Here is a 12,817-nt window from a genome sequence, read left to right as displayed (position 1 = left end):
AAATAAAGAGGCAACCAACTGAATGGGAGAAGATTTTTGCAAGCAGTGCCTCTGATAAGGGGCTAATGTCCAAAATATAGAAGGAACTCATGCAACTCAACAACAAAAAAACAAACAACCCAATTGAAAAAGAGGACCTGAAAAGACATTTCTCTAAAGAGGACATACAAATGGCAAATAGACATATGAAAAAATGCTCATCATCACTAGTCATCAGAGAAATGCAAATAAAAACCACAATGAGATATCACCTCACCCCAGTTAGAATGGCTATCATCAACAAGACAAATAGTAACAAGTGTTGGAGAGGCTGTGGAGAAAAAGGAACCCTCATACACTGTTGGTGGGAATGCAGACTGGTGTAGCCGCTGTGAAAGGCAGTGTGGAGGTTCCTCAAAAAATTCTAAGTAGAATTGCCATATGACCCAGGAATCCCTCTCCTGGATGTCTCCCCAAAATATCTGAAAACATTTATTCATAAAGACAAGTGTGCTCCAATGTTCATTGCAGCTTTATTTACGTTGGCCGAGACATGAAACAACCAATATGTCATTCGATGGATGAATGGATAAAGAAGTTGTGGTATATATACACAGTTGAATGCTATTCGGCAGTAACAAAAGATGAAATAGCAGTATTTGTGACAACATGGATGGATCTTGAAATTGTAATGCTAAGCGATGTAAGTCAGACAGAAAAAGCAGAGAACCATATGATTTCACTGTTGTGTGGTAATGAACCAAAAACAACAAAAGAACAAGACAAACAAATGATAAAGAAAAACTCATAGTCGCAGACAATAGTTTATTGGTTACCAGAGGGTAAGGGGGGAGGGCGGTGGTAGATGATATTAAAGGGAATCAAATATGTGGTGATGGAAGGAGAACTGACTCTGCATGTTGAACACACAATGTGATTTATAGATGATGTAGTACATGTACACCTGAAATCTATGTAACTTTACTAACAATTGTCACCCCTTATAAACTTCAATTGAAAATAAAAAGATTAAAAAAAAGAAAATGAAATAGGTTTACACATAACAAAATAGGTACATGGTTCATATGCTGTAAACTACATAATGCTGATGAAAGAAACTAAGGACTTCAGTAGATGCAAAAACATACTATATGCGTGGGTTGGAAGACTCAACACAATAAAGCAGTCAATTCTTTATAATCTTCATTTATAGATTAAATACAATTCCTACCCAAATCTCAGCAAGGCTTTTTGTAGACATAGACAAGTTTATTCTAAAATGCATACAAAAAGGCACAGTCCCTAGTATAGCTAAAACAATCTTGACATGGAAGAGTAAAGTGGGAGTAATCACTCTACCCAATAATAAGGCCTATAACCATAGTGATAAGACCTGTACACAGATATTCATAGAAACTTTATTCTTGATAGCCAAATACAACCCAGATGTTCTTTACCCAGTCAATGGTTAAACAAATTATGGTACGTACACACCACAGAATCCCACTCAGGAACAAAAATAAAGTTCATATACGCAACAATTTGGATGAATCTCAAGGGCATGTTGGATAAACAAAAGCTAATTCCAAAGGTATCGTTTAATTTATACCGTGTTTCCCTGAAAATAAGTCCTAGCTGGATAATTAGCTCTAAATGCGTGTTTTGGAGCAAAATTAATATGACCCGGTATTATGTATTGTATTGTATTGTATTTTTTTATTTTATTATTAAGACCGGTCTTATAGTAAAATAAAACCGGGTCTTATATTAATATTTGCTCCAAAAGATGCATTAGAGCTGATTGTCTAGCTAGGTCTTATTTTCAGGGAAACACGGTATAATTTTGAAATGGCAAAATTATAGAAATGGAGAACAGATTAGAGTTTGCCAGGGGTTAGGGACCAAGGGTGAAGGAATGGCAAGGAAGTGGATATGGCTATAAAAATGCAACATGAAGTATCTTTATTGTGATAGAACTATTCTATATATTGTCTGTGGTGGTGTACTCAAGAATCTGCATATGTGATAAAGTTGTATAGAAATAAAATACACAAATGACTACAAGTAAACCTTGGGATCTGAGATGGGAGAATTGTATCAATATCAATATCCTGTTTGTGATACTGTACTATAGTCTTGCAAAATGTTACCAGTGGGGAAAATGGTAAAGTGTACAGGGGATCTCTGTATTATTTTTTACAAGTACATGTGACTATACAAGTATATCAATAAAATTGCTATTAAAAGGCTAGTAATCTGTTTTTTTTTTCAAGAATCATGCTCTACTCTGTTATCTTTAACATAATAGCTTATTTATTGGCTGCTAATCAGGTTTGCATGAGGCTTCAGCTAATGAACAGCTATAGGCCTTTGGCTCAAACTAAGCTGAGGCAGATAAGCTTTTTGTTGATTTTTGATGTTTCTGATCTTCGGCATCACTGATCACACCGGGACACTCTGACATTTTCTGAAGGAGTCATCTGACCTCCTGTGGACTCCCTGGTGCTGTCAATGTGTAGGCAGGATGTGTGACCACTTCATGTGTGTGGGTGACAAGACTGGGGAAGGGACAGAATAGATACCAGCTTGAAAGAAATAGTTGAAGGAGCTGGGCTGTTTTCCCTGAGATAAGGTGATATGAAGGGTAGAATACCTGAGTTCAGACCCCTAAAGGGCTGTTTGGGGGTAAAGAAAGTGGCTGGGTTTTCTGAGGTTCTAAGAGTGAGAGAAGATAGGATAAGATAGGATCAGCAGTTAACCTTAGGTGTGCTTTATACATGCAAATATAGACTTAGGAGAAAAAAGGACTGAGCTGCCCAATAATGAGATATGCTGCTTCTGGATGTAGAGTGCCATATTATTGGAAGCATTTAAGCAGAAATCATTGAATATCTCTCAGGACTGTGGAAATTTCTTTTTTACATTAAATTTATTGGGGTGATGATTGTTAGTAAAATTACATAGGATTCAAGTGTGAATTTCTAGAATATATCATCTATATATCACATTGTGTACTCACTACCCAGTCAGTTCTCCTTCCATCACCATATATTTGATCCCCTTTACCCTCTTCTACTATCCCCCCCTTACCCTCTGGTAACCACTAAACTGTTGTCTGTGTCTATATTTTTTGTTTCTTTGTTTGTCTTGCTCCTTTGTTGCCTTCACTTTTATATCCCACATATGAGTGAAGTCATATAGTTCTCGACTTTTCCTGTCTCACTTATTTCGCTTAGCATGATAATCTCAAGATCCATCCATGTTGTCACAAATGGCAATATTTCACCTTCTTTTATGGCAGTTCATTGCAGCATTATTTACAGTGGCCAAGACATGGAATCAATCAAAGTGCCCTTCGATAGATGATTGGATAAAGAAGATGTGGTATATATACACAAAGGAAATTTCTTTTCAATGTGTAGATTCTAATACCAAAATAATCATGTGAAACAGAGCTGCTAGTACTTTATACCAGCACATCTCTGGTCCCCTCACTGACTTTTCATTTTTTCTTGATTGGGACCTTCTCTTCCTTGGTGTTTGAAAGGGAAAGAGAAGGACTCTGAGGTCTCGGGACCAGTGTTCTGGATAGACTGAAATTTCTTTGCAGGAAAAGTCAAGGTATTTTTTGGGGTGGTATGTAGGGATTCAGAACCTTGCAGTAACCCCTGGACTAATTTGAGAGATTGACATGGATACAGGATAACCATCGACAGCTTTTAGTTCTGGTATTTTTGCATTATGTGAAATATAATTGTTTCCGTGTCTGTTTTTTTCTAATACATAAACTGCAAGCTCTTTCAGGGACTCCATATCTTACCTTGCTTTGTGTTCTTCCTGCATCTAGAACCTTACACATAGTGGCTGCTTGATAGTTTCTCCATAGAGTTTCTCAGTATGACCAGATTATTTTTGGTGTAGTTTGTATACCATATGATGGGCTGGCATTTCCTCACAAAAGAAAGAGGGAGCTGGCTCCCAGTTTCTTTTTGGGTGACACTTCATATAGGTAATATGACTGTTTCTAAAGGTATCTCCCTATTCCTTCATTTAAAGGCAACCAGGGAGATAAAATGATACGATTAAAAGCTGAGCTTTTAACAAAATTCCCAATGCTGGATACGTTCATCTGGTTTGATGATGCTTTAGGTGTGTGAAGAGTAGAGGGGGCTGTGGGAATTTATTCAGGCTGAGCCTGGTGGGTTAGTGGAATGAAGAGTCCTTTATAAATGATCAGGGCCTTTTTAAACTTTAGAAAACCTTACTGATACACATCACAGTATGGAAATCTCTGCTTCCCACTGTCCTCCTCACTCTTGGGAGGGGGCTGAGATGTGGGGAGGAGAGGGCGATGTGGTGATGGACCTTCAAGAAAGGAAAAGAAAATCCAGAGAGGGTAAGTTGACGAGAGAAAAAAAGAGGGCCTGACCGGAGGAAGGAGTGGCCCAGAGGAAGCTCAGGGGTCTAGCAGTGTAGCCCATTTGAATGGTGGAGAGGGGTACACTGGGACACACTAAGAGCCTGAGCCCTGGCCTCACCAGGCACCTGTCTATCTGTCAGTCAGTTCTTCCAGGACTTCCCCATGCATGGCCCCCCTCTTCTGGCTGGGATCACTCCCAGAATGGCACTAGTAAGATAACACGGCCCTGGGAATTGGAGGAGGAGAGTAGCCTAAAATTAGCCCCTTGGACCTAGTCAGCCCCAGAACCAACGCCTAGCCTTTAAGTGGTGTTTGTTAACAGTGGGAACTGAGAATCTAGCCTGCTCTGGCCTTGGGGCAGGAGGGGCTCCTAAGGAGAGGCCACCAAGGCCCAGTGCTTCACAGAGGGACAGGTGCAGTGGTGACCCTAGGCTGCGCAGCCTCAGGTGGAAGCCTGGTGAGTACATGGAGGGTAGGACCCCACGACACTGGCAGGGAGGAGTGAACCCTTAGGCCTGCAGGCCCCTGGATCTGTGGCTACCACCCTTTGTAGGGTATTCCCACTGGGTCTGGTTCCTGGGGGCACTTGGGAGGTCTGTAGGGAAACCTATTCACAAAAGGAAAGAGGGATATGATGATGGCTTCCTGCTGTGTCTGTCCCAAGCGGGTGTGTCTGCCTAGGCTTTGGAGTCCAAATGGACCTGCTTCTTGAGGGAAAATGCCCTTATGCAATACAGGGAACATGAAGATTTATCTTTGTGTCCTTGTGTGGTATTTGTAAGTCTATGTGTGGGAGTATGGCAGGGTGGGCTCAAGGGTAGAAGGGTAGATAGAGCTCCTTAGGGTGTGGGGAGGAAAGTGAGGCTTAAAAATAGTTTACTAATGCTCGGAGGACTGTTCCAGAGCCCACAGAAACCAGCCACTCTCCTGTAAGATCTCTTAAGCTGGATTCATAGACCCTCAAGAGGTCCTTAGATAGAATTCAAAGGATCCAAAAACAGAGATGGGGCAAACAATTAGCTTTTATCCCCATAATCTGTAAGTAGAAATTTACCGTTTCCTTCAACCATGAATGCAGGCAGCAAATGGCAGTACTACTACTAGTTCCTGTAACTTGGTCACCGGAAGAAATGACAGACATTTCTTATCATATTACAGTCAATGCAGAGATCTGGAATTGTCATTTATGCTCATCATCACATAAAAATTACTCGTAGATCTTGTTATTTAATGTGCTAATAAGGAACATTTATTACTATATCATGCAGTTTTAAAAATATTTGGATAGCTGTATTTCTTTTTTTTTCTTTTTATTTATTTATTTATTTATTTTAATTTATTGGGGTGACAATTGTTAGTAAAATTACATAGATTTCAGGTGTACAATTCTGTATTACATCATCTATAAATCCCATTGTGTGTTCACCACCCGGAGTCAGTTCTCCTTCCATCACCATATATTTGATCCCCCTTACCCTCATCTCCCACCCCCCACCGCCCTTACACTCTGGTAACCACTAAACTATTGTCTGTGTCTTTGAGTTCTTGTTTCTCATGTCTTTGTCTTGTTCTTTTGTTGTTTTGGGTTTATATACCACATCAGTGAAATCATATGGTTCTCTGCTTTTTCTGTCTGACTTACTTCGCTTAGCATTATACTTTCAAGATCCATCCATCTTGTCACAAATGTTCCTATATCATCTTTTCTTACCGCCGAATAATATTCCATTGTGTATGTATACCAAAACTTCTTTATCCATTCATCTATAGAACGACATTTTGGTTGTTTTCATGCCTTGGCCACCGTAAACAAAGCTGCAATGAACATTGGAGCACACGTGTCTTTATGTGTAGATGTTTTCAGATTTTTTGGGTAGATACCCAGGAGAGGGATTGCTGAGTCATATGGTAATTCTATTCGTAATTTTTTGAGGAACCTCCACACTGCCTTCCATAACGGCTGCACCAGTCTGCATTCCCACCAACAGTGTATGAGGGTTCCTTTTTCTCCACAGCCTCTCCAACACTTGTTACTATTTGTCTTGTTGATGATAGCCATTCTGACTGGGGTGAGGTGATATCTCATTGTGGTTTTTATTTGCATTTCTCTGATGATTAGTGATGTTTAGTATTTTTTCATATGTCTATTTGCCATTTGTATGTCCTCTTTGGAGAAATGTTTCTTCAGGTCCTCTGCCCATATTTCAATTGGGTTGTTTGTTTTTTTGTTGTTGAGTTTCATGAGTTACTCCTATATTTTGGATATTAGCCCCTTATCGGAGGCACTGTTTCCAAAAATCTTCTCACATTCAGTTGGTTGCCTCTTTATTTTGTCGATGGTTTCTTTTGCTGTGTGGAACCTTTTAAGTTTCATATAGTCCCATTCGTTTATTTTAGCTTTTACTTCCATTGCCTTTGGAGTCAAATTCATAAAATGCTCTTTGAACCCAAGGTCCATAACTTTAGTACCTATGTTTTCTTCTATACAGTTTATTGTGTCAGGTCTTATGCTTAAGCCTTTGATCCATTTTGAATTAATTTTGGTACATGGTGACAGATAGCAGTCCAGTTTCATTCTTTTCCACGTGGCTTTCCAATTCTCCCAGCACCATTTATTGAAGAGGCTGTCTTTCCTCCATTGTATGTTTTTAGCTGCCTTGTCAAAAATTATCTGTCCATGTTTATGTGGTTTTGTTTCTGGGTTCTCAATTCTATTCCATTGGTCTATGTGTCTGTTTTTCTGCCAATACCATGCTGTTTTGATTATTGTAGCCCTGTAGTACAAGCTAAAGTTAGGGAGTGTGATGCCTCCAGTATTGTTCTTTTTTCTTAAGATTGTTTTGGCTATTCGGGGTCTTCTGTGGTTCCAAACAAATCTGCTGATTTTTTGTTCTATTTCTTTAAAAAATGCCATTGGGATTTTGATGGGGATTGCATTAAATCTGTATATTGCTTTGGGTAATATGGCCATTTTAACTATGTTGATTCTTCCAGTGCATGAGCACGGAATGTCTTTCCATTTCTTTGTGTCTTCTTCAATTTCTTTTAAAAATGTCTTATAGTTTTCAGCATATAGGTCCTTCACATCCTTGGTTAAGTTTATTCCAAGGTATTTTATTCTTTTTGCTGCAATTACAAAAGGAATTGTTTTTTGTATTTCTTTTTCTGAGATTTCATTGTTAGTATATAGGAATGCAATGGACTTTTGTACGTTGATTTTTTTTTATTTTAATTCATTTTATTCTTCTTCTGGCAAACAGATATGAACAAATCTATAGTGCTCACTATAGTTATACACACTCTTTTTTGCTTTACACAAGTTGTAAACATATTTAAGTGAATAAAATTCTTGGCTTAACATGTTTTCTAGAACCCTAACGTACTTTTCAAGTTAGGACAAAAAAAAGCTTACGAAACTTCCATTAGATTATCATCATACAGCAAACTAAATTAGCATATCTGCTTTTAAATTAACATCTGCCAATTTTTTTTTTTAATAGGACTTTACTGGGGAACAGTGTGTACTTCCAGGCCTTTTTTCCAAGTCAAGTTGTTGTTCTTTCAATCTTAGTTGTGGAGGGTGCAGCTCAGCTCCAGATACAGTTGCCATTTCTAGTTGCAGGGGGCACAGCCCACCATCCCTTGCGGGAGTCGAACCGGCAACCTTGTGGTTGAGAGGATGTACTCCAACCAACTGAGCCATCCAGGAGCTCAGTGGCAGCTCAGCTCAAGGTGCCGTGTTCAATCTTAGTTGCAGGGGGCGCTGCCCACCATCCCTTGCGGGACTCGAGGAGTTGAACTGGCAACCTTGTGTTTGAGAGCCCATTGGCCCATGTGGGAATCGAACCGGCAGCCTTCGGAGTTAGGAGCATGGAGCTCTAACCGCCTGAGCCACTGGGCCAGCCAACATCTGCCATTTTTTAAAGACTTCAATTTTAGGTCACAGCTAAAATGATTTTTATCTGAACTTTTATGAAAGAACAGAAGCTAACCATATAAATCTTGTTCATAACCATATTGGCCCTTTAAAAATAAAAAATGATAAAAATAAAAAATAAACCTATAATCAAGAAAACTCTATTCATCTTTTAGGAAAAAATTGCTACCAATAAGTTATTTTAGAATACTTTAAATATAGATGGAATTTATAATTACTTGGTTTCATGATATCTGATTTTATTAATGCTTATCTTTTAATTTTAAAGTAACATTACTTTAAAATAAAACCAAGGTGTTTAGTATTTTATAATTTCATTATTTTATAAATTTCAGCCCCCGAAAAAAACTCAGATCATGGCTTACAAAAAAGGCAATATTCAGAATATATTTTGACAGGCAGAATGGTTTTTAATCTCTTGAACTGGAATACCTTCATGTCGTACTCTTGCTGTAGTTGACCAGCTTCCCACATTGTCACCTGCTAGGCACATGAGATTGACAACCCAGTTTTAGTATTATAAACTCCATATTTAATTGCAAAAGTTAGTTGCATTCATGGAGTAAAAATCAAATATTGTAAACTTCATGCTAAATGTTACTAGTTACTTCTAACTGGGAGAAAATAGATCCAACCAAAAAGATCTTGTTTTTCACAATACTCCCTTACATATAAATTATTTGACACATTTGTATATATGGGTACCATCTTCTTAGAAGGAATACTATTGTGTGAAACCTGAACTCTGAGTTAGATAAATCATTCATACCAAAAAGTACTGTATACTGATTTCACTATATAGTCTTGACTCCCAAAGAGTGGTTTTCAACTTTATCCACACATGTAATACAAAAATTCTCAAACAGTTGAGGTTAAGGAAAGGTTACATTAATAAGGCTAACAAAATAACAAGTAATAAAGGTTTTCTTTTAATCCTAGAAAATGAAACAAAGAGAGAAAAATTTTGTAAGACACATTGGAAAAAGGAAGAATTTGAAGTAAATTTGGCCTGGGATCTTTTTGCATTGCTACTCCTTCAACTTATACAAATTAAAGAATAAGAGAGGCCACAAACTCTTTCTTAGTGGAAAAAGCTGCAAGAAAAGCAAAGCAGCTGAGTAGTGATGAAGAAAACACAACAAAGGATATGAAAATTTGTAGTTATGAAGATAATCAAGAAATTATGGTACTAATTCCATTCTGAAGTTTAAGAAACAACAAGTGAATTAGACAGTAATCTGTTGGGTCTTTTTAAGTTACACACAAATAAAAGGTTAATCTATAATTCTTTAGAGGTTTAAATCTGACAAGGAACATCTTCTAATTACCTTTAAATTTGTCTCATTTCTTAAAACTTAACAACTGATTCCCATCAGAAAAAACATTTTAAAATTCTTAATCATTAAAGCAAGCTTTTTAGCTGCACTTTGATGGGGTTATAAAAAAGCTTCACAGAATTAATCCCATCAATACCAAAGTTACTGCAATAAAGTTCATTCATAAGTATTAAATGTGATTATCACCATCAGCACATTACTGCAATGATAAAGAGATTGAGTCACTTCATTTCTTCAAGAAAAATTACATTAAAATGATTACTGAAAGCTTTCGGTAAAACACTTAAGATTTATTTCAACAGAATGTTCGGGAGATCCTATATTAATAAAAACATCAGCAAATAGGGTTGCATCTTGGTCTATAAATTATGTTCTCCATAATGGACTTGTGTTTTTAAAATATCACTTAGGGGACACTGGTTAAAGTTTATCTCTGACATATTTTTTTAAAAGCCTGTTAGCAGCTTTGCTATAAAACCTGATTAAAATAGCTGTGTTTTTCAGTAACATTTAGAACAATCCAGCACTTGGTATGAATACTCATATCGGCATTCTGTACTAAAACATAGTTGTGCAACATTTTGTAAACTAGCTGCAATTTTCAGTAGCTCTGTTCACCAACCATGTAACAGAATTGTAATGTTCTCCTAAACCATATGCATGTCTCATATATACAAGTATTAATGATTTTTGGGGATATTCTTCGCCAACTACAATAGGAGGAGAATCTGCCTGTATTATCTCTATCGGTGTTTGTAAAATATGAGACAGGGCTCTTAGCTCAAGCTGACCTCCCCATGCAGCTGTGTTTATAATATCATCACAGTACTTTCCAAACTCTTCTGAAGTATACATATCTCCTGTTTTAGGGTTTGTTAAAAATGGCAGAAATTCTTCCACATGGCTTTGCATATATTCAGCAGTCTGACTTCTTAAGGCAGCCACAGTCAGAGGGCATTCCTGTTCTTTCAGTTGATCTTCAATGGCTCTATACATACAGTGGCCATCAGATGGAATCTGTTTAATTTCCAACTGTCTAGCTGCCAATATTTCAGCAAGTTTTTCACTTTCTACATGTCTAGCTCCAGATAGGTCCTCAATTTCAGCTTCAGCTATCCTTTCTTTCCGCTCCTTTTCTAATGCAGCTTTTTTGTCCCGTCTCTTTTGTGCTTTTGATATCCGAGGCAGCTGATTCTCAAGAACCAAGTTTGAAATGTTAACAGCAACAGACTCTATTTTACTCTGCTTAGAAGTCAGCTTCAATTGCTCCAGTTCCTCTCTCTGTTTCTTTTCCATTTCTGCTTCCAACTTAGCAACATCATCAGTGAGTTGCATCCTCCTCTTTTTGTCATTCTTGGGAACAGCATTCTTCATACCTTGAATTTTGGTGCCACCATTGCAGACAGTCCAGTCACTGGCGAAGGGAATGCCCACTGCAAATGGAGCCGACCTGGAAACCTCCACAGCCATGTCCCATACAATTGATGATGCGGCCGGTCTTCAGTGATCCTGAAGCCTGTACGTTGATTTTGTAGCCATCACCTTTACTGTATTCGTTGCTTGTTTCTAATAGCTTTTTGGTGGAGTCTTTAGGGTTTTGTATATATAGCATGAGGTCATCTGCAAAGAGTGATAATTTAACTTCTTCATTCCCAATGTGGATGCCTTTTATTTCATTTCTCTTGCCTGATTGCTCTGGCAAGGACTTCCAATACTATGTTGAAAAGCAGAGGTTATAGGGGACAGCCCTGTCGTGTTCCTGAACGTAGAGCAAAGGGTTTCAGTTTTTCGCCATTAATTATGAGATTAGCTGAGTGCTTCTCATATATGACCTTTATTATGTTAAGGTATTTTCCTTATATACCGATTTTATTACGTGTTTTAATCATAAAAGGATGTTGTATCTTGTCAAATGCTTTTTCTGCATCAATTGATAAAATCACATGATTTTTGTCCTTTATTTTGTTTATGTGATGTATCACATTGATGGATTTGCGGATGTTGAACCATCCTTGTGCCCCGGGGATGAACCCCACTTGGTCGTGATGAATGATCTTTTTAATGCATTGTTGTATTCGATTTGCTAGAATTTTGTTTAGGATTTTTGCATCTGTATTCATCAGACATATCGGTCTGTAGTTTTCCTTTTTTGTGTTGTCCTTACCAGCTTTTGGTATCAGGATAATGTTGGCCTCATAAAATGAGTTAGTGAGTACTGTCTCTTCTTCAATTTTTTGGACGAGTTTGAGCAGGATTGGTATTAGATCCTCTTTGAAGGTTTGGTGGAATTCACTAGTGAAGCCATCTGGTCCCGGGCTTTTGCATTTGGAAAAGTTTTGGATGACTGATTCAACTTCATTACTGGTGATCACGCTGTTTAGATTTTCCAGTTCTTCATGGTTCAGCCTAGGAAGGCTATATGTTTCTAAGAACTTGTCCATTTCTTCTAGGTTATTGAATTTGGTGGCATATAGTCCTTCATAGTTGGATGATCCTTTGTATTTCTGTGGTGTCCGTGATAACTTCCCCTTTTTAATTTCTGATTTTGTTAGTTAGTGTTCTGTCTTTTTATCTTAGTGAGTCTAGCCAGCGGTTTCTCAATTTTGTTAATCTTTTCAAAGAACCAGCTCTTTGTCACATTAATTTTTTCTATTGTCTTTTTGTTCTCTATTTCATTTAGTTGTGCTCTGATTTTCGTTATTTCGTTTCTTCTGCTGACCTTGGGTGTCACTTGTTCTTCTTTTTCTAGTTCTTTAAGGTGTAACATGAGGTTATTTATTTGGGATTTTTCTTGTTTCTTGAGATAGGACTGTAATTATATAAATTGCCCTCTTAAAACTGCATTTGCTGCATCCCAAAAATTTTGGTAGGATGTATTTTCATTGTCATTTGTTTCTATGTATCTTTTGATCTCTCCTCTAATTTCTTCTTTGACCCAGTCGTTCTTTAAAAGTATGTTGTTTAATCTCCATGTATTTGTGTTTTTTCCTGCTTTGTTTTTGCAGTTCATATCCAATTTCAAAGCCTTGTGATCAGAGAATATGCTTGGTATGATGTCAATCTTCTTAAATTCGCTGAGGCTGATTTTATGTCCCAATATATGGTCTATCCTTGAGAATGTTCCATGTACACTAGAAAGGAATG

At 37.6% G+C, this 12,817-nt stretch overlaps 2 protein-coding genes across 11 annotated transcripts in view; one reads left to right on the top strand and one right to left on the bottom strand.

The window, feature by feature from the left end:
- The window catches only part of ASB12 (ankyrin repeat and SOCS box containing 12), a 190,349-nt gene that overhangs the window by 168,065 nt on the left and 9,467 nt on the right, over positions 1-12,817 (top strand). Inside the window, exon 1 of one of the 10 annotated variants that reach the window (XM_033109062.1) lies at positions 4,681-4,856. The exons of the other annotated variants lie outside the window; for them this stretch is intronic. The gene's annotated coding sequence lies outside the window, so the exon portion shown is untranslated. Of the gene's footprint in view, positions 1-4,680; positions 4,857-12,817 lie in introns of those variants that run through there. 10 annotated transcript variants of the gene reach the window in all.
- On the bottom strand, positions 10,052-11,143 carry LOC117024632 (deubiquitinase OTUD6B-like). The gene has a single exon (XM_033110026.1). It carries the CDS (start codon positions 11,141-11,143, stop codon positions 10,262-10,264), a length of 882 nt encoding a protein of 293 aa, XP_032965917.1. The 3' UTR covers positions 10,052-10,261.

This window comes from Rhinolophus ferrumequinum, chromosome X (genome assembly GCF_004115265.2).
Source record: "Rhinolophus ferrumequinum isolate MPI-CBG mRhiFer1 chromosome X, mRhiFer1_v1.p, whole genome shotgun sequence".
Lineage (NCBI taxonomy): Eukaryota > Metazoa > Chordata > Mammalia > Chiroptera > Rhinolophidae > Rhinolophus > Rhinolophus ferrumequinum.
This window is presented reverse-complemented; position numbering and strand designations above follow the sequence as displayed.

Coding starts and splice junctions, on each gene's coding strand:
- LOC117024632 (XM_033110026.1), bottom strand. CDS start 11,143: ATGGCTGTGGAGGTTTCCAGGTCGGCTCCATTTGCAGTGGGCATTCCC.